Source organism: Caretta caretta, chromosome 1, assembly GCF_965140235.1.
Source record: "Caretta caretta isolate rCarCar2 chromosome 1, rCarCar1.hap1, whole genome shotgun sequence".
Classification (NCBI taxonomy): Eukaryota; Metazoa; Chordata; order Testudines; family Cheloniidae; genus Caretta; species Caretta caretta.
This window is the reverse complement of record NC_134206.1, coordinates 45,700,767-45,726,030: the sequence shown is the minus strand read 5'-3', so window position 1 is coordinate 45,726,030 and position 25,264 is coordinate 45,700,767. Positions and strand designations below refer to the sequence as shown.

Sequence of the window (25,264 nt, the reverse complement as noted above, 5' to 3'; positions counted from 1 at the left end):
AGTTGTACAATTGTGATTCCTCTGTGCAACTCCTACAGTGCAAATCCTGAAGATGGTGTGGAAGAAAGCAGGGCCATCACCATTTACCCCACAAGGATATACACTACTGCCCCTGGAGGGGTTGGGGTATATTGCCTGAACTAGAGAGCATCAGGATAGAATTCCTCCAGCACTTCCCTTGAAGCAATATAGATTTAATGTCAGTGCTGATCCCACAAGAAGCAGATGGCTAAAGGTGCTATTTTTAGTTGTATTTAAGGTGTCTACTCAGTAGCACAGCTGTGGCACTGCAGGTGTAGCACTAGAGGGTAGATGCTATCAAAGTAATTAATCCACTTCTCTAACTACATAAAGAATTCTTCCATCAACCCAACTGTCTAAACACAAGTGGTTAGTCTGACCAGCTGATCTAACTACCTCACACAGCATGAAATCTTTCACTGCTAAATGATATAGCTAGATCAATGTAATTTAGGTGTAGACCAGACCTTAAGAGTACAAGTATTTGACTCAAGGGAAGCTTCCCTAATGGGTGAATTAGGCTGCAAGTAGTAGTAGAACTGTTATCACACTTGTAAGGTATGTAAGCGCACAAGGAAAATGAGTATAAGGTAGCTGATTTTAGATATAAATTGAAAGCTGGCTTGCAGGTAAAAATTGGAGGCTGGTTATTTTGGAAGATTTTTTTTGGTGCAAGGCCTATTTCCTATACAAACTTCATTTTAATTTCACTAGCTTCTGGGGACCTTATGTATATAGGAATCTTCAGTGCTGTGGATCTGACTAGCACAGGAAGGAAATTCTATTCCTATGCCTTATATCTGAATACCACATACTATCTTCCTTGAGAACATTGTGAAAGCCACTAAAGCAAGGACTCTGGAACACCTAAGTTTGAGCAAAGGCAGACCTCACAGAACTTAAGGCTTACAGGAGGGATCTGCTCTTGGAGAGCATCTCACCTTTCGTGTATGCATACAGCTTTGTTTTACAAACCTTGTTCTGACAATTAATGTTGAAACACTTAACAGTTTACATACAACTCAATAGATTAAGATGTCCATAACAGTCAGCTAACTACACCTAAACTGGCTTCTATCAACTCATACAGCTGAGTCACTTTAAGATAACAATCAAGTAAATAAGCTAGTAAACACCTAATGATAATCAAGTAAACAGCTAAAGATTGTAGTATGACATTAAATACTACTTGCTGTTTGACAGTGCCTAATAAGGCAACATGAGTGCCATCAAAGGTGAATAATCCTTGGTAAGGATACAGTGGTCACTAATTCAGACTAACAGGCCCCTGATTTCCCCCCCCCCTTGTGTATTTAGTAAAAGTCAGACATGTCATAGGTTTCCAGGAATTTGTGTGCTTGCAACCCAACTTATTAATACCTGTGACAATCTTAACCTTAATCATTGGCATATACAAAGCATAATGGTTAAGGTACACCTGTTTAACAGTACAAGTGATATACAGAATTTTTCCTTCATTACCCAAAACTGATCTATAATCCAAAAAGTATAATTTAATGAAGGAAGATCATCCAAAGCATGTGTTCTGGAAGCAATCAACCATCACTCACATTTTGTCTTAGAGACAGCTTTATTTTTTTTAAGTTTCCCTATGCCATGAATTCATAGGGAATTGGCTCCAGCAGCTCTGGCTCTTTGCCATTGGTTCTCACAAAGTGTGCTTCCCTGGGTGGAGCAGGCTGTAAGCAAAAAAAGCAATAACCATTAATATGACACACTCAAAGTAAACCTGATTTAAATTTTTTAAAATGTTTAGTTTGCAGTTACATTAGCAATGTGTAAACCAATTCTATCATGTGTAATGTAAAGTTTCTTTTCATATGATTCTATTAAGCTAAATGTATTTCCAATCTGACTGCTTTAATGAAAATATTTTCAGTGCTACTGAGTAGTTATAGAAGGGGCTCCCCCCCTTGTAGTGAGAGGGAGTAGTCAAGTCAACAATTATTTTGTCAACCTACTGGGCATTAGGTCACCTTAACTACATCATTCAGGGGGTTATGGATTTTTCATATCTCAGAGCAGTGGTCCAACACTGCCCATGGGCACCATGGTGCCTGCTGGGGCATTTGTGTGCCCACCTGCTGACAAGGAAGCGCTTCCACTGGACAACCTGCCATCAGAATGCCGCTGCTTCTTGGCGGCATTTCGGCAGGTGGTAGTCTAGTGCCCGCCACACTCTTCTGGGAACATGAATATGCTATTGCAACAGAGAGGTTGGGGACCATTGCCTCAGAGCAATGCAGCTGGGTTAACCTAATTTTTTCCAGTATAGATCTACCTTAAACAAATCAGTGTTTATCTTCTCTATTTCTCCCACTTAAGCCTGTCTAGTATAGGCACAGAAACCATTAGTAGCTTGTCCCCCTCCTTCACTAGTGTCCGAGGAACAACAACGCTCATTTACATGGTAAGGCAGTTTGAGTCAAATGTCATAGGTGTATTAGTTCAGTTAACAAACAATACCTGGCGTTTCAGTTCAAACCAAGTGCCTTTTTCCTTCGCTTCCTTTTTCTTCCTTTCATTTTCTGTCACACGCTGCAGGAAGCTGTCTCTGCTCTTAGAATGCTTAATATGCTCAATACGCACATTAATTCTCTTGGCGAGAATCTTGCCCCTGAGGGAAGAAGCCTATTTTGAATCTATTGTAATTATAAAAAGTGTAAGACAAATACTGAAGCTCATTTTAAAAAGTCCCAGAAGCATGACTACATAGCATTTTTCTTAAAAGGGCTGTTGCTCAAAACACACGGAACTGTACTCAGATTTTTATCAGTTTCTACAACAGGGTGTCAGTAGCAGCCATGTTAGTCTGTATCCACAAAAACAGGAGTACTTGTGGCACCTTAGACTTAATTTATTTGAGCATAAGCTTTCGTAGGCTACGGCCCACTTCATTGGATGCATAGAATGGAACAGATACATACACACAAAAATATGAAAAGGTGGAGGAAGAGGCTAAGATGAGCTATTTTCAGGAACAAAAAAAACTTTTGTAGTGATAATCAAGATGGCCCAATTAGACAGTTGACAAGGTGTGAGGATACTTAACATGAAGAAATAACTCTTAACCATGTTCTAATACCTCAAGACTAATACTCTTGAAGATTAATGATTCTCTCCTCTGTAATACAGGGACAAACAGTTGTATCATCTACCACTGTTGTAGGTCAATCCACACAGTCAGTTGGTCCAGGGATAAGTAAGCGCTGTACCTTATTTTAGTGACTATACTATATTATGCCCAGTTGAATAAAATTAAGAAAACATAATGACCTTTAAAACGAATTTAGTATAAATATGCTAGCTTGCTGAACTCTTCATAATCTTGTTTAACAGTCCAGTGTTTCCCCTGACAGGATCCAAGCCAAACAATCATTGTTTGCTTGCTTGGGTTTTAAAAGGACTTATTTTACCCCAACTGAATGACCAAGATGACAAGAAATGTCTACTTGGCAAAGTGAAAGAGGGGGTGTCACTACAGTTTATTTTTAAAATCAAGTTTCACCCAGAGGAAAGTTTAAAAAACACTTACTTAACCTGTTTGTTTACAATAATGCCAACAGCATGCTGAGTAATGTTAAATACCCTTCCAGTCTTGCCATGGTAACACTTGTGGGGCATACCTTGTTGAACAGTACCCATGCCCTGTTAAAAACATACAAGAGTAAGACCATTAAAATAAAGTGAAGCCATTCTACTCTCAGCTTTAATGTGGAGAATAGAGTATAAATCTGACATTCTTAATTTTATGGATCTCTTGGTAGATGTTTACAAGTTTGCTTTGAGCTACTGAAATCATCACAAGATATCTGAAATCTATTAAACTTCTCTGACAATCCTGGCTTGCTTTCAGTGCCGGTGAAATGATTTGCTCATTTTGTTATTATCAAAGCAATCGCATGAGACAGTCATCATCAAGCTCCAGAATGTCAAGAAGCTTAGACTTTGCATCCTTAGCTTTCTCAAAAAGGCAAGTCTTCTCAAAAGTTTGTATACTGGAAGATAAAAGTAGAATTCTTCTATGGAGAAATTCAATATCCAATGCAAATGATAATTTAAATTAACACTACGGTTGACTTTTGGAGCACAAGTTCAGAACTGAAAGTCACACTGCACTTATTATATATGCAATCAAGTACATCCCTTAGTTTATTTCCCAGATTTTAAAACATTCACTGCTTCCATCTCTGTGCATATACTTTTAATATATAGACTCCCCAAGCAACTCTACCTGTATCTAGGATTGTAGGTAGGAGCTAAAACGGATCTGCTTTGCACAATACCCTAGAAGTAAAATTTTGGCTCTGTTAGGCCAATAGAGAGATGCAGACTGAGTTATTATTGCTATTTGTATATCAATAACATCCAGGGGAGCCTGCAAACATTAACCTGGGTCCATTGTGTCAGACACTGTACAAAAGAGTAAAGTCTTCTCCTGAAGATGTCCAGCTTCCAGACATCAATTCCCAATGAACATGCAAAATGGAAGAGACAGCTGCTACAGCAACCAAAACAGTCCCTTAATTAATGTTTACATTCTCAGCCATGTTTTTAAAATATATACTACATTACTGTTCTGGCACTGAATTTGTTATAGACTCTTATTTCATCTTTGAATTATACTATTAGATACCTTGATGTCCACAATATCACCCTTCTTGTAGATTCGCATATAGGTGGCCAGAGGGACAACTCCTGGGAGGAGGAAAATACAAAGTTGTTTCATAAGAGATTCATTTTTACTAAAAAGTGGTATTTCTCAAACTCATCTGAAAAAGCTTAGGTGACTAGAAATGGAAAAGCCAGCCATCTTTTCACATTTAAAAAAGTGCACTTTAAGACACTACAGCTAATTCAAGTTTGGTTTTAACCTGATCAGTGTAGAAGTTACAAGATATTACACAGTAAGATTCCCCCCCCATTGTTAGCTGGGTAATTGGTGTTGCCATTGCCTTTTGGTAAGAGCAGTTTGAACTTGTCGATTTAATTATATAGTTTTAAGCCAGTACTCCCAATACTTATAACTCACTTCCCCCTTCAAAGCAGTTCTTATCCTATCTTTACTAAAAATGACAAGTACTGTAACCTATTTTCAAGCAGTCAAAAGATAAGGTAATCAAAATTTGAAGTACAAGATAAAAAGGCAGCTACCCCATAGGGAAAAAAAGTTTATCCAATAAAAGCAGTGGCTATGACAGTATTTTGTTCTGCATTTTTAGTTGTCTCCTTAAATACATTCTTAGTACAATGTTGATGAGAAATGGTTAACACAATCATAGGAGGTTAGGGTTGGAAGGGACCTCAGGAGGTCATCTAGTCCAACCCCCTGCTTGAAGCAGGACCAATCCCCAATTTTTGCCCCAGATCCCTAAATGGCCCCCTCAAGGATTGAACTCACAACCCTGGATTTAGCTTGAATGTCTTTTTAGAATTGGCTAAACTCATTATTGCTATGAATGCAGGTATCCCTAACACAAGCTATACTTACCATGTTTGCGAAATGGCCTCGAGAACATATAACGTGTCCCTCTCCTTTTCCCCTTTGTGTTTGTCATTTTGGCAAACAGCTATTAAAAAAAGACAACTCAGATTATCCTCATGTATTTGCCACCCAGAGCTATTCAGGTCTTGCAGCATGCTTAGATCTAGTGTTGTTCATAGAATATCAGGGTTGGAAGGGACCTCAGGAGGTCATCTAGTCCAACCCCCTACTCAAAGCAGGATCGATCCCCGACTAAATCATCCCATTGTTTTCAGATTATATTCCAAATTACTGAAACCTCTGACAAAATCCTGCGTGTTGCTCAATACTTCCGATAAGAGCTTTATAAAAGTTACTAGGGGAAAAAAGCGACAGCTTTGTCTAGATGAACTAGGTAAAAAAAAATATTGTAAACTAAGCACAACGGTGGCAGAGGGAGATATATTCGCTATCCGATCATTTAGAGACACTTCACCCCGTGCAGACAGGCAGCTTGCCCTGGCGTCACACTAACAGTTGAATGAAGTGGACGTACAGGTACGTGGCCCCTTGGCAGACCTACTAGGACACAGGCGGGAGACCTGCGCGCCCCCTGCACGAGAACGGGGCGGCTGAACAGCGGCCGCTGGAGGAGGCAGGGCTCGCTCCCTGGCCCCAGCCCCGCCCCGCAGGCAGCTCCCCCACACCAACCCGTGCAGCCACCCCCGGGCCCCTTTCAGGCCTGTGCAGCGGCCTCCCCGGTCCCCCGCCAACTCGCCCCTGGGCCTGTGCAGCCGCCTCCCTTCTCTGTCCCGGCTCGGGCTGGCACGTGGAGCGGCCTCCCGGGCCCATGCAGCCACCCTCCCCGCCCTGCTGCCGCCTTCCAGGCCCAGCCCGGCCCCCATCCGCTGCCCTCCCCGCCACCCAGCGGTACCGCAGCCGCGGAGTTCCCTACCCGCTGTTATCGCAGCGTGACAAGAGCACTACTTCTCACACATACCTACAAAATGGCGGCTCAGGCCGAAAGGAAGGAGGCGGCGCCTCCCGGGCTCTCTTAACGGGGGACCTCAGGGGCTGCCCGCGCACTGCCTGACTATAAAGCAATCGAGGGCGGGGGGTAGGGGCAGGACAACACTAGCGGCTAGGAATTCACTGTGTGACATACTGGCCCTGCAGCGCCCGACGGGGGGGGGGGCCGCGCCATCGATTGCAAACAGGCACATGGACAGACAGCCCGGGAAGTGGGCTTAGGAGGGCCACGTGACGTGGCGGGTGGGGGTGCTAGTCTCCGTCCATCGTCTGTCTCCCGGGCGGGGCCAGCTTGTCCTGTCGCCGCAGGGCGCTGGGCGCTCTAGCACCCGTGGGAGAAAACAGCGGCCCGGTGTCGCCCTGTGTGGATTGTTCGTTATTAGTCTGTGGGTTGAAAGTCAGGGCAGGCGCCGCGCTCTGTGCACCGTGTCAGGGCGGCTCCAGTGAAGCCTGCGAGTTCTGTCACCCCGCGGAAAAGCCTCGATGTAAATAATCAATTTTAATCAACTTTTCCGTTTATATTTCGGATCTTTAAAGTGTATTCTCATTAGCTGATAGAACCATGAAAATGTATTGATTTACACCTCAATAGCGCCTTTACACGGGATCTGGAATGTCGTTTTGTTAGCTAGAAGGGTACACTTGATGCATTTATTTAATTGTAGAGCTTAATAGTTGCAGGTTGTTATTAATTGTATTTTTTTAGTATGTTAGAGAATGGTAAAGGATATTGCTTATTTACTAGATAATTAACTTTTTGCTCAGGAGTTGTGTCAAGCTGCATTAGGGTGGTAACTGAATTTAATTAAATACACAAAACAGCATGTAAAACTCACGTTCATTTAAAAAAAAGCAACCTTAAATGTTTTGGATAAAGTTCTCTTATCAAGACATGTTTCATATTTACAGGTAAAAGATTTATTAAACAGAGGGATTAACTGTAGTCAGAAGGATTATTTCAGGTTAGCCTGGGAAAATTTTCAAATATGCCAAAGTGAAAGTGACTGGCATTTAAGTTTGCACTTGCCTAAGGGCTTGTCTATGCCACTGCAGTACTTCTTGCTTCAGTGTAGACATTCACTACAGCAATGGGAGGAGTTCTCCCATCAGTAGCTAATCTACCTCTCCGAGAGGTAATGGGTAGGTCAGCAGAAGAATTTTGTCAACCTAATGCTATCTACACCAGAAGTGAGATCAGTTTAACTATGTTGTGTATTTTTCAACTTCTGAGCAACATAGCTGGGTTGATTTAACTTGTGAATGTAGATCCTGGCCTAAATCTTGCAAATGAGACAGTCTGCTAAACTATTAAGCTGTCCTTCAAACTTTAAAAACTAGTAGATTTCATTCTCTCTGTCCGTGTTTTTATCATAGACTAGAATAGTAAGGGTTTGTCTACACTATGAAATTAGATTGATCTTATAGAAGTCAATTTTTAGAAATCTATTTTATACAGTCTATTGTGTATGTCCCCACTAAGCGCATTAAGTTGGTGGAGTGCGTCCTCAATACCATGGCTAGCATCGACTCACAGAGCGTTGCACTGTGGGAAGCTATCCCACGGTTCCCCCCAGTCTCTACGTCCCATTGGAATTTTGGGTTAAGCTCCCAATGCCCGATGGGGCAAAAACATTGTCATGGGTGGTTTTGGCAGTCTCCCCTCCCTTCCTCCCTCCGTGAAAGCAACTGCAGACTCTCATTTTGTGCCTTTTTTCCTGGCTTCTCTGTGCAGATGCCATAGCATGGAGCCCGCTCAGCTCACCGCTGCTGTTGCGAGCATTGTAAACACCTCATGCATTATACTGCAGTATGTGCAGTACCTGGCTAAGAGACTGCAGCACGAGGAAGATTGTGAGGAGGACATGGACACAGATGTTCCTGAAAGCATAGGATGGGGCAACTGGGTCATCCTGGTGGCAGTGGGGCTGGTAGATATAGTGGAATGCTGATTCTGGGACCCGCAAATAAGCACAGACGGGTGGGACCGCATAGTCTTGTGGGTATGGGATGATTTCCAGTGGCTGTGAAACTTTTGCATGTGTAAAGCTACTTTCCTGGAACTCTGTGAGTTGCTTTCCCCTGCCCTGAAGCGCAGGAATATCAAGATGAGAGCTGCCCTGACAGTTGAGAAGCGAGTGGTGATAGCCCTGTGGAACCTTGCAACACCTGACTGCTACCGGTCAGTTGGGAATCAATTTGGAGTGGCAAATCTACTGTGGGGATTGCTGTGTTTCAAGTAGCCAATGCAATCATTGGTGTTCTGTATCAAGGGTAGTGACTCTGGGAAGTGTGCAGGTCATAGTGGATGGCTTTGCTGCAATGGGTTTCCTTAACTGTGGTGGGGTGATAGACGGAACACACATCCCTATCTTGGCACTGGACCACCTTGCCAACTAGTATATAAACCGCAAGGGGTACTTCTCAATGGTGCTGCAAGCACTGGTGGATCACAAGGGATGTTTCACCACCATCAACATGGGATGGCTAGGAAAGGTGCATGATGCTCACATCTTTAGGAACTCTGGGCTGTTTGAGCAGCTGCAAGAAGGGACTTACTTCCCCGACTAGAAAATTACTGTTGGGGATGTTGAAATGCCAGTAGTTATCCTTGGGGACCCAGCCTACCCCTTGCTCCTATGACTCATGAAGCCTTATACAGGCACCCTGGACAGCAGTAAGGAGCAGTTGAACTATATGCTGAGCAAGTGCAGAAGGGTGATAGAATGTGCATTTGGATGTTTAAAAGCTCGCTTGCGCTGTTTGCTGACTAGGTTAGACTTCAGCACAACCAATATTCCCATTATTATTACTGCTTGCTCCATAATGAGAGAGAGTAAGGGGGAAGATGTTTTTGGCATTCAGCTATGCCCTATCAGTGGAGGAGGACTGCATGAGCTCAGAAAACATGTCATCGTGAGTGCTTTTTTTTTTTTGGCCTTCTAATCTGCAATAACCTCAGGGACAGAGAGGATAGGGGAGTATAGAAACATTTGCACCTGCAGGGGGATAAAAAAAGGGGAGTAAAATTTAAGATGATACATTTGAGAACAAAAGGGAGACTTTCAGTGAATCAAGCAATTCACAGGGGACAGCACATGTGCTTTAGGTACAAGATCGCATTTTGCCTTTTATATTGAGCGCCTGCTGGTATGGTGACATCACACACGGCTGGGCAACAGAATTCAGTTTCCAAGCAGCCATGGTGAGCCAAAGGGTACGCTGGTTTGGCTTCTAACGCCTTCATAACAGGTGGGAATGTTTTCAAACTGCACCGTCCTTCTTTCCTATAGTAAGCAATGCTGGTTGGGTTTGCCATTTAAAAGGAGAGGCTGTGGTTTTCAGGTGGATGTGCAGCACACACCTCCCACCCCCAGTCTGCATGGCTATTTGGGATAATCCCTTCACCCCTCTCCCTGCTACATGGCTATGGGATGATCCCTTTTAGCCAAGCAAACAGCCCAGCATGAATGGGGTCCTTTTACTGTTCCCTTGCAAAAGTTCCCCTATTTCAAGCAGGTGACTATGAATGGTATCACTCTCCTGAGGCTAACACAGAAAGATAAAGATCAAATGTTGCTTGAATGCAACCAAAACCTAGGACCATTTGCTGCTATGCTTTGTGCTGCAATGATTCCAGACTACTTGCTAGGCATTGTAAAGTGGAGAATGAAATAAGGCAGCCCTCCCCAGAAACCTTCTGCAAAGGCTTTTGCAGTAGAGCTTCACGGAGATGTCCCTGGTGGATTCCTGCTCCATCCCCAGACTTTTCCAGTAGCTGTACTGACCATGAATGCATCCTAAGTCTTCAGGGCAAGTCATAAAATATCAGGGTTGGAAGGGACCTTAGGAGGTCATCTCGTCCAACCCCCTGCTCAAAGCAGGGCCAGTTTCCAGTGTTTGCCCCAGATCCCTAAATGGGACCCTCAAGGATTGAACTCACAACCCTGGGTTTAGCAGGCTAATGCTGAAACCACTGTGCTGTCCCTCCCCCCCGAACATTAAACTCTGTTGCTTTTAAACCCTGTACTGTAGTTACAAATATGCACTCACTAGAGGTGTCTTCTCTGCCTTCAGGGTTGGGGATCCTGCCTTGGGAGTGTATTGGCTCCAGGGTGATGAAAAGGTCCTGGCTGCCGGGGAGAACTGCTTCACTGCTTGCCTGCTGTGCATTCTCCTCCTCCTCATCCACAGAATCCTCCTCCATGTTGCAGGAGACTCCCCCCTTGCTGGTGTCCATGGACAGTGGTGGGGTAGTGGTAGGGTCCCCCCCAGAATGCCTTGCAGCTGATCATAGAAGTGGCATGTGTGGGGCTCTGACCCAGAATGACCATTTGCCTCCTTTATCTTTTGGTAGGCTTGCCTGAGCTCCTTGACTTTCACGCGGCACTGCTGTGTGTCCCTGGTGTAGCCTCTCTCCACCATGCCCTGTGAGATTGACATATATTAGCATTTCTTCTTCTTGATCAGAGTTCTGCCTGCACAGATTCTTCTCCCCGTACAGCAGTCAGATCCAGTCTCTCCCGTTTGTTCCAGGCTGGAGCTTGTTTGCAATTCTGGGGGGGACTGCATGGTCACCTGTGCTGCTGAGCTTGCCATGCTGACCAAACAGGAAATTAAATTCAAAAGTTCCTGGGGCTTTTCCTGTGTACAAATTTAACTTTGTAGGCAGGAAAGCATTCTTTCTTCAGTGTCTCTTGAAGTGCTTTCCAGATTTAAACAGCTTCAACAATACAGTAGCAATCTCCCCAAAGTTTGTCCAAGGCTATAAAAAGGAGGTTCCATTATATTTAGCATATCTTCTATGTTTCTCTTTAGTCCAATATTGAATACTTTGGCTCATAAGCAGACTCCGTGGCTTGAGCACCCATGGGGGGGGGAAAGAAAATAGTGGGTGCTTGGCACCCACTGGCAGCCCTGTTGATCAGTTCTTCCTCCTAGCACCTCCTACCCGCCAGTAATCAGCTGTTCAGTGGCGTGTAGGAGGCCTGGGCGGGGAGGGGAAGGAAGAGGCATAGCAAGGGCAGGGTGTTCAGGGGAGGGGACGGAGCAGGTATGGGAAGAGGCAGGGAGTGAAGCAGGGGTCGAGCACCCCCAGGGAAACCAGAAAGTCGGTGTGTCTGCTTTGGCTACGATAGTTCCATCTACAGGCTGTCCTTGATTTTACGATGTTTGACTTACGACATTTCTGAATTGACACACTGATTTGACTTATGACAGTTGGTTTAGACTTTACAATGCTTGGTCCCACAATGGAGTGGATTGTGGTTCTCAGTTACGACTTACAATGCAATTTTCAGGAACCAATTGTGTTGTAAGTCTGAGGACTGCTTGTATTTTATCAGATCAGGCCAGTCAACTGCTGAATTCCATTGTACATCTTGAGGAAGAATTAGTCTGGATCCTCCTGCTCTCTTCAGTGAAGCTGAAGCAAAGTGATGGCAAAATGCTGCCATAACAATTTCAACATTTTCCTTTATCCCTGGGGTTGCACTTACATCTTTGGTTAAAACATTCATCAAATGAGCACTTACCCAGATGTTGTAAGTTTCAGGTTCCCCTTAAGAAATATACGATAATGCTCATCTTTACTACATTTGCAGCTTTGCCTATGTACTTGACACTTGAATTTTTGATCATGTTTTGTTATAGCTCTTACTGCTACTTCTTTTAAGTATTCTGTTGTATGAGCATTTTCTGATGTATCAATTTTCTGTAAGATAAACAACCCCATCTTCTGTCACAGAAGCAGATATTACTGGATCATTGTGTACATTGCACTGCCTATCAAGACACAGATTAATGGATTTCCTGTCAATGGGTTTTGTGGTTTTTTTTCCCCACACTATTCAATTTCCTTCTCATAGATGGTATCTAGCAATGTCCACTCTGCTGGGTGGAGTGTAGCCTGTGTCAATGAAATGTTTGTTCTGAACGAGATGAAGTGGGAAATTAGTTGCATAAATGATCCAAGCAATCTTTTCATCTTTAGAGTCTTGCAGGAATTTGCTGGTCCTGATACTCATCTATGGTTTTACTGGATAAAGAAGAGTCTGTTAGAAAATAAAATTACCTGTATCAAAAAACAAACATATGTTAGTTGCAGCGGTGCTTGTGGTACCAACAGATAGCTCTGAAGTTGTAGACATTGCAGATGATGGATGTTCAAAACTCGTTATGTCTAAGCTGGACTCAAACAAAATGGTTAAAAGTCACTAACTCACTGACTGTTACTCGGTGCACTGCTTTACAAAAAAAATTGTTAATGAAATGTTCCTCCTGTTGCAGCTGTTTTTACCACTATTTAAATGACTTATTCTAAACCTAGTTTTATAGGAAAAATCATAAGGATTATCTATTTAAACCCTTGTCTCTAGTGCCATACTAAACAGATTGTAAACAAAATCACTTTTTAAATGTACAAGTTCATAAATGCCTAATAAAATTTTAGTTTTACACAGGAAATCTTCACCTAGGATATTTGAGAATATTTAGCAATAAAAAATCATCTCAGAAGTCCAACAGTAAAAATATAATGGATAAATACTCTAACAAAATAAACCACTTATATTTTGATCAAACATTTTGACAGTCATAAGTAATCCACTCAAAACACAAATGTATCATTTTCTACCATAGTAAAACATGATAGGCAGTCCATAAGAGAGGTGCAAATATAAGTTTACTAACCAGTTGATCCAAATTGTTTAAACATGGCCACATCTCCAAATTCATTGTCTTTGGAGGAACATTTGTCATAATGACAGCTATGCCTTGCATTTCTTTGTTGCACTGTTCACATTTGGTGTATGTTCCTATTTTTACCAAAGATATAGGAGTTTCTTGAAAACATTCCCAAATAAGGTCTTCTTTACAACCTGTAGCCTGGCCCCCCCGGCCACAATTCCCAGGTGTTGAAATCAGCATTAGAGACTACACTCTGAAAAGTGTTCTCTTCTTCCCACAGTGTCCTGCTTTGATATCAGTGTTGCTCCTTTCTGGTTGCACACTCCTTCTCCCTTGTTACATAACTGTCATTGCTAGTCTCAGAAAAACAAAAGAACTAACAGTCCAAGACTTCTGGTTATGTCACCCACATGACTTTTTTGCACTGCAGTAGTTTGTTTGTTTGGAGACAGAGGGAGGCAGCTGAGGAATTAGTGGATTTCTGTTTGAATTTCTGTTTGTGTTTATACACACACAAGGAGACAGAGCAAGGCCATTTACTTTAAGTTCCCGGAAGCAAGAGCTGGTAGATACTGTGCAGATCAGTGTTTTTCTATGATCTGGGAGAGTAAGTTTCCATGGTGGGTGGAGCCAAAAATATTCATAATTTGAGGACTGAGCCAATCAAAGTTCAGATAGGGAGAAGTTATAAAATAGGAGTATGAGACCTCCCAGGTGGCTCAGTGTGTGATCCTGATGAGATGTGATGCTGTTTCCTGGAGTCCGAGGCCAGGTCCCAATGCCTATGATGACATGGGCATCTGTTGCTTCCAGTAGCTAGGGTGACCACCTTTGTTAGATGGAAGTAAGGGAAAACCACATGAAAAATAAGGGACAATGCTTTATTTTAAGGAAAACACCATTTCCCTTAGCATATCATGTATTTCCTCTCCAATGTACATTTCTACTGCCCTCAAGTATTAAATGGAAGTTTGATACTTATGTTTAAATGCTCTTATCAGTCTTAATACATGTCAATACATCTTAAAATGACAGACAGGTGGTCACTCTGAGGGACAAATCAATAAAATAAGGGATGGGTGGCCTCTCTATCAGTAGCACAACCCTTGGGTCCTCCACAGGATCAAGCCCTTTGTCAAGGTTCCTCCCCCACTCTGAACTCTAGGGTACAGATGTGGGGACCTGCATGAAAAACCTCCTAAGCTTATCTTTACCAGCTTAGGTCAAAACTTCCCCAAGGTACAAAATATTACACCCGTTATCCTTGGAATGGCCGCTACCACCACCAAACTAATACTGGTTACTGGGGAAGAGCTGTTTGGACGCGTCTTTCCCCCCAAAATACTTCCCAAAACCTTGCACCCCACTTCCTGGACAAGGTTTGGTAAAAAGCCTCACCAATTTGCCTAGGTGACTACAGACCCAGACCCTTGGATCTTAAGAACAATGAACAATCCTCCCAACACTTGCACCCCCCCTTTCCTGGGAAATGTTGGATAAAAAGCCTCACCAATTTGCATAGGTGACCACAGACCCAAACCCTTGGATCTGAGAACAATGAAAAAGCATTCAGTTTTTTACAAGAAGACTTTTAATAAAAAATAGCAGTAAATAGAAATAAAGAAATCCCCCCTGTAAAATCAGGATGGTAGATATCTTACAGGGTAATTAGATTCAAAAACATAGAGAACCCCTCTAGGCAAAACCTTAAGTTACAAAAAAGATATACAGACAGAAATAGTTATTCTATTCAGCACAATTCTTTTCTCAGCCATTTAAAGAAATCATAATCTAACACATACCTAGCTAGATTACTTACTAAAAGTTCTAAGCCTCCATTCCTGTTCTGTCCCTGGCCAAGACGACTACAGACAGACACAGACCCTTTGTTCCTCTCCCTCCTCCCAGCTTTTGAAAGTATCTTGTCTCCTCATTGGTCATTTTGGTCAGGTGCCAGGGAGGTTACCTTTAGCTTCTTAACCCTTTACAGGTGAGAGGAGCTTTCCCCTGGCCAGGAGGGATTTCAAAGGGGTTTACCCTTCCCTTTATATTTATGACACCCTTAATACAGTAAAATGTCCTATTCTGCCATATTTATAAACCTTGACACTCCAAATTCTGAATTCCTTACCCTCCCAAGTGAAACAAAACTAGGAGTGCCCATAATCAGGGAAGGAAAGGAGGGGATTGGAGTGGGGCCAATTATCAATGGGGGACTGTGCCTCCCCAAACAGCCTGGCATGCCTGCCCACACTCTATCCCCAGGCCCACTCAGAGTCTTGCAGTTCCCAGTGCTCTGCCCTGGCTGATTGCAATAAAAATATTCAGAAGTCCAACAGTAAAAATGTAATTGATAAATACAACAAAATAATATACTAGTTATATTTTGATCATAAACATTTTGATGTTCATAAGTAATGCCCTGGGTGGCCACCTGGCGCACTGGGGCTCAGAGCAATGTGCCTATGCTGCCTGGCCGCCCAGCACTCTGGGGCTGGTCACCTGGTGTATTTGGGATGCTGTGACTGCACTGCTGGGGATGCTGCAGCTGTGCTGCCCGGGGCTGGGGGCCAAGGTGGGGCTGCTCTGGACTCCTGCAGGTGGAGGGGGGTTAGATGGGAGGGCAGGGGAGTGGCTTCAGGCACGAGGGAGGAGCTAGGGGTTAGCCTCCCCAACGGCTGGGTCACCAGCCACCCATGCCCCTACTCATTTTTGTTGCCCTTTTCTGAACCTTTTCCAATTCCAATATATATTTTTTTGAGATGGGGTGACCACATCTGCACACAGTGCTCAAGATGTGGGCATGCCATAGATTTATTCAGAGGCAATAGAATATTTTCTGTCTTACTATCTATTCCTTTTTAATTATTCCCAACATTCTGTTACCTTTTTTGACTGTCGCTGCACATTGAGTGGCTGTTTTCAGAGAACTATCCACAATGACTCCAAGATCTTTCTTAAGTGGTAACAGCTAATTTAGACCCCATCATTTTATATGCATAGTTGGGATTATGTTTTCTAATGTGCATTACTTTGCATTTATTGACAGTGAATTTCATCTGCCATTTTGTAGACCAGTCACCCAGTTTGTGAGATCCCTTTGTAGCTCTTTTCAGTCTGCTTTGGGCTTAACTATCTTAAGTAGTTTTGTATCATCAGCAAAATTTGCTACCTCACTGTTTACCCCTTTTTCCAAATTATTTATGAATACATTGAATAATACTGGGCCCAGTACAGACCTATGAGGGACACCACTATTTACCTCTCTCCATTCTGTAAATGGACTGTGACCTTTACAGCCCTAGGGTCAGGGCAGCATAGCCTAGCAGCCAGAGTCCACAGAGCCACCCTTAGGTGCAGGGCAGCATGGCCTAGCAGCCAAAGCCTATGGGGGTGGGGCACCTACCAAAGGGTGTGGCAGCCCCAGTACAGGGGCTCAGGGCCTCCCAACTCCACCAGGCCCCAAATCAGGGCCCTAGCAGTGGCATAGCAACTAGCCACTGACTCAGCAGGGGGTCCTACCAGAACACACTGAGGTTTCCCAGGTGGGACGTACCACTTGGTCACCCTCCCTGCATCACTTTCTACTACAGTCTGTGCTGGGGTCTCCCATGAGACTTCAGATTCTCCATGGTCAGCTGGGCCAGTCACCTCCTATGGCTCCTCCAGTCACCAGAGTTCAAGCAGGCCCAGGAAGGTTCTGATCCCTGGCATAGTCAGGGGCTGTAGCTAGCCCTCTGCAGGCACTTCCCAGACAGGTCCTTCCCCTACAGCCTCTAGCCCAGAATTAGCTGGGCTCCCTCCTTTTATACTGCTAGAGCATCTGGAGCATGCCCAGTCCTGCCGGGGAGGTGGGACTTCTGCTGTCAATAATATGGGCTTAACCCTGTCTGGGCTAGTGCGGCGTAAGCAGACTCTGTCACACTGACCATTTATTCCTACCCTTTGTTTTCAATCTTTTAACCAGTTACCAATCCATGAGAGGACCTTCCCCCTTATCCTATGACAGCTTATTTTGCTTACTTTGCAATCACAGAATCAAGCTTGCGTGGGGAGCAAGATAGATCCAAATGTCCAAGGGGGCTGTCTGTGACTCCATGGTAAGATTGTTCTAGAGCTTTAGCAGTTCACACTTGTTACTGGTTTGGTAAAATCTAATTATAGATCATACAACCGGTTTGGGGTTTCTCCCTTGCTTTTTGACAGTCTTCCCTGAGATTGGCACTCTTGTTTGTAAACCACTCGAAACAGCGTGACACCCACTTTCAGGCTTCTAGCTCCCTAGCAGTTTCTCGGGTGGAGACCCATGTGTCTCTCTCTCCTGGCCAGGGTATCTCCAGGCTAAACAGTTCCCTGCCTTCACTGTGTTGTTCCCAGCAAAAGACAGGCTACCTAGGCAAGCTTCTCTTGCTTTCTCTTCAGATACTAACAACAGAGTGATTGCGGACAGTTGTAAGTTACCAAACACCACTTCCTATAAAATCCTATTTTAGTCTGAAGGAAAAAGCACTACAGAGAAAACATTTAAAACAACAAAGGAATCTACACACATGCTAATAAGCATACTAGAGATCACTCAGCCCTAACATGAGCTCTGGTAGGAGCAGTCCTTCATAACCCCACCCTGTAGGTCTGCTTGTGGTTTCAGGATCATCAGCTTCCTCTCAGAACAAGCACACACATGGCATGTTTAGTCCACCCTTTATATAGTTCAGGGGCCTTTGATCTGGAATTTCCAGGAGCAGGTAATTAGGAGACAATGGGTCTCTTCCCAGGATATAACTTCAAAAGGCCTCCCAAGTATCTCCTAGGTGCTCTTGCTGAAGTTGAATGTCTTGCTCACCTTGCACCAGAGGTTAATCAGAATTCTGTTGTGTTCCTCTAGATGCAGGACGACTTCTTAGTGCTGGCCATATTAATACATGTGAGGGTTAACTGATTCTAGTTGAGCAGTCTCTATGGACATGGGTAAATGCTAAACAGCCGCATTTGAACCAGGAAGTTGCTTCTGGTTCCTGGGAAGTGAGTGGGAAGTTTTGGGATGGAAGGACTGGGAACCAAATCCCAGGAAATTGTGATACAATGTTGCTGCACTTGCCAGTCCTGAATCTGGCAACCCAAACTTGAGCTGCGGCCATGTTGCAAAATGCCTGGGCTTTCACCTGCATCATATAAGAACGTAAACATAAGAATGGCCATACTGGGTCAGACCAATGGTCCATGTAGCCCAATATCCTGTCTTCCAACAGTGGCTAATGTCAGGTACTTCAGAGGGAATGAACAGAACAGGCAATCATTGAATGATCCATCCCCTGTTATCCACTCCCAGCTTCTTGGCAGTCAGAGGCTAGGGACATCCAGAGCATGGGGTTAGATCCTTGACCATCTTGGCTAACAACCGTTGATAGACCTATCCTCTGAATTTATCTAGTTCTTTTTTGAACCCCGTTATACTTTTGACCTTCACAACATCCCCTGGCAATGAGTTCCACAGGTTGACTGTGCAGTGTTTAAAAAAGTACTTCCTTTTGTTTGTTTTAAACCTGCTACCTATTAATTTCATGGGGTAACACCTGGTTCTTGTGTTATGTGAAGGAATAAATAACACTCCCTTATTCACTCTCTCCACATTATTCACAATTTTATATACCTCTATCATATCCCCTTTTAGTGGTCTCTTTTCCAAGCTGAAAAGTCCCAGTCTTTTTAAACTCTCCTCATACGGACACTGTTCTATATCCTTAATTATTTTTGTTGCCCTTTTCTGTACCTTTTCCAATTCTAATGTATCTTTTTTGAGATGGGGTGACCTGAACTGCACACAGTATTCAAGATGTGAGTGTACCATGGATTTATATAGCAGCATTATGATATTTTCTGTTTTATCTATCCCTTTCCTAATGGTTCCTAACATTCTGTTAGCTTTTTTGACTGCCACTGCACATTGAGCAGATTTTTTCAGAGAACTATCCACAATGACTCCAATATCTCTTTCCTGAGTGGTAACAGCTAATTAGGCCCCATTATTTTGTATGTGTAGTTGTGATTATGTTTTCCAGTGTGCATTACTCTGCAGTCACAGTGGCTCTGACCCCTACCAGGGTTTGCAGACCTGAGTCCAGAGGGATTCCTGACCAAATCAAATTAACTTCTGTGTGGACAGCTGGGAGGGCTTGGACTTAAACCTGAATCAGAGCCTGGGCTTAATGTGCTATGCAGACATACCCTTGCAGTCCAGAGTCTCACCTTCCAAAATGAAGGGTGACTTTTGGTCTCTGAAGCTATACCCAGTATTGACAACTTGCATTATTGAAAGATCATAAACCAGATTTCAAAATATCATAAGATTGGCTTTACAATACTTATATGTAAAAATACATTGAGTTCTTTTCTTTTTATTTGTCTTCTATTTTTTTTTTAAACTTTAGGGTGTGCTCAGACTACGTTTTCAAGCTTTGGACTGCAACAATGTGATCTAGAAACTTATTTTTAAAAATGAATGAAAGATTAAATTCTCAAATAATAATCACTTGTATCTAGTAACTGGGGCCTTAAGTAAAACATCAGTTATCAGAAGACTTGCGATAAAACAGTGAGAATTGGCCGCACTGTGACATGCCACTTCTTTTCACTACGAGAGAGAGAGAGAAAGTAATAATGGTGGATTAAAAGTGAAAATTAATAAAGGACCGTGATCTACCCCTTGATCCCTGTGTGCCTCAGTTTTTCTATCTGTGAAATGGGGATGATAATGCACGCTTACCTCACTGGCAGTTGTAATTGATTAATTCATCAGTGCTTACAAAGTGCTGTGAAATCCTTTAATGGAAGGCATTCTAAGTAATGTAAATGTTAATACTATGACATTTCTGTCCCAAATCCTGAAGTCCTTACACCACATTCTCATTAACAGTGTTGCCAATCACAAGCCTTTAAAAATCAAGAGTCCGGTCACTAGAAACCATGAGATTGGCTTAAAAATCATGTGATTTTTTTTTTAAATAATATGTGGGTTCTTTTTATTTGTTTTCTAGTGTCATTGCCTTCAGGGTTCACATTTTCAAGCTTTTTTCAGCAACCAGGAGGGCTAGAAGCATATTTGTTTTTTTAATTAAAGTGGAGATTCTCAAATAATTCTAAGAATTAAACTGGAGGCTTGAAGAAAAGCAACAAACATTGAGACTGGCAAGAAAATCATGAGAGCTGGCATCACGACTTAGGTCTAAATAAGGACTCAATAAAACCTAAGCAAGAATTTCAAGATTTGCCCCTTCTCTCATACATGAGCCCTGAGTGTCAGCAACACTGTTCTCAGTGAATTTACTCCTTAGTGGTAAGTTCACAGTTATTATCATACATGTATGTGGCTTTTTAAAAAAACAAAATTATAAGTATAACCAGATGGGGCTATTAAACTAGCTGGCCATCTGCAAGCTCATCGGGGAGGCTACTAATTTTCCAGGGTAGAAATCTTTCAAGAGAGTGAATCAAAATGATTTTACTTTTTTGTTGACAACAAAGACAGCAGTGTTTAAGAACTGATTGCCACCTGCACATGAACAATAGCTTTACAATCAGCAAAAGAACAAAATATGGCTAACAGTGACATAGGTTTCAATCACAGCAAAAGTAATAAACCAAACATTAGCACCATGTGAGACATATCAGAAATCAATGGTAAGCATTTTTTAATTACTTTACTTGTGTAAGCAGAGTCAGGATGAGCTCTACCCTGACATCTGGTGGTGAGTCGTGGTGGGTTATGGAAAAGCACTTTAGGGGCTGATCTCATTTGCATTGGCACACCCACCCTGCCTAGATGGTCACTTTGGCTGCTGTAGGAGCCCCAGTTACTCTGTTATTGGGGCAGGAAGAATAAACTGTTATTATCCTGATTATGTGAATTAAGGACAGTGGAACTGTACTTGGCCTTTTGTTATGATGGAGGGACTCACCATCAACTAAGCAGCACTTGCTAGGTAAGGGACATGGGTTCCAAAACCCAGCGAATTGAGAGAGGTTGGGGATAGGTGTTAATACTTGGTGGTATGGGTCCCTGATGAGGGCCCTATGTGCCAACTGCACTCTCTCCATAGTGGAATATCAGAGCTAGTTTTGATTCCACTACGAGTCTAGTTACAGGTTGCTGAGCTGAATTCATTTTGGGCCCGTGGTGTACCAGCACTGAGGCTCCTCTACTACAAGCTGAAATCACTGAAGAGCTGAAATTATTGACTGTTGTGTTAAGTAGTGGGGGGGCCCGAAGATATATTGTGGAGCAGTTCGTGGGACAGCTGGTAGAGCGGAGCCCCACGGAGTGGTTGGGCAGTCGGCTTTGGATCATGTAAGGTGCCCGTTAACCCACACCCATTTCCACGCAGGTTGGGAGGAAAAACTCTGCAGATAAACTTTTGAAATCTGGGGCTGCACTGACTAGGGACAGAGACTTTTGAGACTTTGGGTGACTTTTGGGTTGCTGGACTCAAGAACCAAAGGGAAAGGACACGGCCCAATTTGCTTGGCGTGGGTTTTGGCTCATGGGTTGTGTTATGCAGATGGCCCATTTAGATAGTTGACAACTGGGCCATCTTGATTATCACTACAAAAGTTTTTTTTCTCCTGCTGATAATAGCTCATCTTAAACTGAGTAGCCTCTTACAGTTTGTATGGCAACTTCCACCTTCTCTGTAGGTGTATATGTGTATATATATATATTTTCTTATTATAGGTTCCATTTTGTGCATCCAGTGAAGTGGGCTGTAGCCCACGAAAGCTTATGCTTTAATAAATTCGTTAGTCTCTAAGGTGCCACAAGTACTCATGTTCTTTTTGCAGATACAGACTAACACAGCTGCTACTCTGAAACCTATCTTTTCATCATGATATACATTCTTATATGCATACATTGACTCCCTCAAGAAATATGATCTCCTTCGCATCCAGCTCTCCATCTTCTTTTAGCTGTCTAAAGACAAAAAGCAGTAATGATTTAAAAATCTATTGTTCTGTTGTTCTCAACTCCAAATTCCTATTTTTTATTGGACATATTTTCTCTTTAGTCTTTTGTCTGCTGCTGATATATTTGACAAAAAATTGTTAGCTGAAATACTCTTTTCAGTTCAATATTCAGTAACCTTTTTCTCCCCTAATTTTTTTTTTTTTTGATATTGGGATATCAAAAGTTTTATTCTTTACCAGTTGCATACATGACAAGATGCACAGCATCACTTATGCTCTAAAAGTAAAACGATCAACGTATTCCCCTGTGCCTTCTCTACAACTGAACAGCAAGTTCAAATATTAACATGCCAACCATTATGTCTATTCTGGTTGGATGACTCCTGGTTCTCTTCCCCTCTGAGTCACAAATCACCAGTTTGCTTCTTTGGTTTCTGTGCTCTCCAGTTCTCTTACTGCAGATCCTTCCCCTTGTAGTGTATGTGGCAATGCATTTTGGAATCTGGTCATCTAAGAAGACTTCACTTTCTTAGATGCTATGCAGAGCTGAAATTTGCACTTCCAAATCATATATCTTCTCCATTATGTCCACCAGCTTGCACTGCATGCACCAGGATTTTCTTTTTTTTCCCCCTTCTCCAGAAAGGAAAATATACCACTTCCAAGGCAGGTAACAGAGGTTGTTCCTTTCATATCTGCTGTGTGGCATAGAGCCATACCTAAATTAAAAGAACCACACTCTCTCTACAAGCTTCATCTGAAACTCCCCAGTTTGCCTGCTCAGATCACTTGGCAACTGATTTATATACTTAGGCCTGGTCTACAGTACGCGGTTATTTCAGAATTAGCCGAGTTACCTCAAAATAAAACTGGTTCCGTCCACACAACCAAACTAGTTTTTTCGATTTAAAGGGCTCTTTACTCCGATTTCTGTATGCCACCTCGGCAAGTGGAGTAGCGCTAAAATCGAGATCGCAGTTCCGGGTTACAGGTACTGTGGACGCAATTTGACGAATGCTCCCTTGTGACCGCTCTGGACAACACTCTGAACTCTGATGCACTAGCCAGGTAGGCAGTAAAAGCCCTGGGAACTTTTGAATTTCCTGTTTGGTCACCATCAGCCCAGGTGACCAACAGCATAGTCCACCATAAAAGGCGACCATGCAGAGTCCACCATCTCAAGAGACCACGCGGTCCTGGATTCGCAGACGAGCTCCAGCCTGGTCCGAACGGGAGGTACTGGATTTCATTGCATGTTGGGGAGATGAATCTGTTATGGCAGAACTATGTTCCAAAAAAAGGAATGCAAATACGTATAGTGCAGTACCATACAAAAATCAAGGAGCTCAGGCAAGCGTACCAAAAAGCCAGGGAGGCAAACAGGAGGTCTGGGTCACAGCCCCATACATGCTGCTTCTACCAGGAGCTGCATGCAATTATGGGGGGTGACAACACCACTACCCCACCACTGTCCGTGGACACCTTCAAGGGGGGAGTAGCACGGAGCGAGGAGGATGAGTTTTTGGAGGACGAAGAGGAGGAGGAGGACAGTGCACAGGCGGCAAGTGGGGAATCTGTTTCCCCGCCTAGCCAGGAACTATTCTTAATGCTGGAGCCAATAGTCTCCCCCTATTCCCAAACCCTGCTTCCAGACCATGACCCTGGAGAAGGCACTTCTGGTGAGTGAGAGCTTGATTGGAGCCACGTGGTGGAGGGAAACCCAGCCGCGCTGGGCTGTTCACGTTTAGTTTAAAGAGCTCATCCTTGCTCAGAGCCTCATTGGAGCCCCGTGGTGGGGGTGTGTGAAGCGATCATTCCAGAGAGCCTGCAGGCTGCCTGCAAGCTGAATTCTGTTGCCTGGCCGCATGTGGCAGGCACGTCAGTATAAAAGGCAAAATGAGACCTTGTACAGAAAGAACATATGCTGTGTACTGTGAATTGCCTGTTTCACTGAGAAACAGTATCCCCTTTGTTCTCTAAAATGTATTTTTTAAAATACTACCCTCCCTTTTTTCTCCTCCCGCAGCAGGTGCAAATGTTTCAACGTGGCCCCTATCTACTCCGTCCGAGAGGCTGGTCCAGATTAGAAGACAGAAAAAATGAACTCGGGACAACATGTTTGCCGAGCTCATGCAGTCCTCCCGCACTGATAGGGCCCAGTTGAATGCGTGGAGGCAAACAATTGTGGAGTTGGGTAAAGCGTTACATGAATACAAAGAGAGGAGGGATGTGCACGATGAGAGCAGGCAGGATGCTATGGTCAAGCTCATGGGGGAGCTCCGCTGTATGGTGGATCTAATGCGGGAAAGGCAGCAAGACCACAGACTGCTGCTGCAGCCCCTGAATAACCGCCCTCCCTCCTCCTCAAGTTCCATAGCCTCCTCACCCAGACGCCCAAGAACGGGGGGGGGGGGGGGGGCGAAGGCTACGGGGACCCACACAGTCAACCCCTGAGGACTGCACAAGCAGCAGAAAGCTGGCATATCCTAAATTTTCATTTGGTTCCTGGACTTGTCCTTCCCCCCTCCTTCACCCCCATAACCCAATACCGCCCCCCCCACGCCATCTAGCTTCTGATTTCTTTCAGTGTTTTGTGCAACAAATAATAAAGAACGTTTTTTAAATAATTGTGACTTTATTTCCTTTCATATATATATATATATATATATATATATGGGGCGAGTAACTTTAAGAGAAACAAATGCAACTCTCACACCGTACCCTGGCCAGTCATGAAACTGGCTTTCAAAGCTTCTCTGATGTGCAGCGCACCCTGCTGCGCTCTTCTAATCATCCTATTGTCTGGCTGTGTGAAACTGGCCGCCAGGTGAGTTGCCTCAACCTCCCACCCCGCCATAAATGTCTCCCCCTTACTCTCACAGATATTGTGCTGCACACAACAAGCAGCAATTACAATTGGAATATTGGTTGTGCTGAGATCTAACCGAGTCAGTAAACTGCGCCAGCGCACTTTCAAACGTCTAAACGCACATTCTACCACCATTCTGCACTTGCTCAGCCTATAGTTGAACTGCTCCTTACTACTGTCCAGACTGCCTGTGTACGGCTTCATGAGCCATGGCATTA

The 25,264-nt window shown here is 43.5% G+C and overlaps 1 protein-coding gene, 1 long non-coding RNA gene and 2 other non-coding genes across 5 annotated transcripts; 1 reads left to right on the top strand and 3 right to left on the bottom strand.

Moving 5' to 3' along the window:
• Nucleotides 1–1,593: 1,593 nt before the first annotated feature.
• On the bottom strand, nucleotides 1,594–6,589 carry RPL21 (ribosomal protein L21). 2 transcript variants are annotated; one of them, XM_075127557.1, is made up of 6 exons: nucleotides 6,507–6,589; nucleotides 5,534–5,612; nucleotides 4,679–4,740; nucleotides 3,578–3,690; nucleotides 2,509–2,659; nucleotides 1,594–1,721 (listed from the first exon to the last, which is right to left on the bottom strand). In XM_075127557.1, the coding sequence occupies exons 2-6, from the start codon at nucleotides 5,598–5,600 to the stop codon at nucleotides 1,632–1,634; spliced, it is 483 nt and encodes a 160-aa protein (XP_074983658.1). In that variant the 5' UTR covers nucleotides 5,601–5,612; nucleotides 6,507–6,589; the 3' UTR covers nucleotides 1,594–1,631. The 2 variants fall into 2 exon arrangements, with proteins under 2 accessions (XP_074983658.1, XP_048702281.2); XM_048846324.2 differs by having other exon boundaries at nucleotides 6,462–6,541.
• On the bottom strand, nucleotides 3,384–3,516 carry LOC125630697 (small nucleolar RNA SNORA27). The gene has a single exon (XR_007354750.1). It is a non-coding gene; the product is annotated as a small nucleolar RNA SNORA27 (small nucleolar RNA).
• LOC125630750 (small nucleolar RNA SNORD102) lies at nucleotides 3,890–3,966 on the bottom strand. The gene has a single exon (XR_007354788.1). It is a non-coding gene; the product is annotated as a small nucleolar RNA SNORD102 (small nucleolar RNA).
• A 207-nt stretch (nucleotides 6,590–6,796) lies between the features above and the next one.
• Nucleotides 6,797–24,804, top strand: LOC125635003 (uncharacterized). The gene is made up of 2 exons (XR_012668057.1): nucleotides 6,797–7,020; nucleotides 24,204–24,804. It is a non-coding gene; the product is annotated as an uncharacterized LOC125635003 (long non-coding RNA).
• The last annotated feature ends 460 nt before the right edge of the window (nucleotides 24,805–25,264 follow it).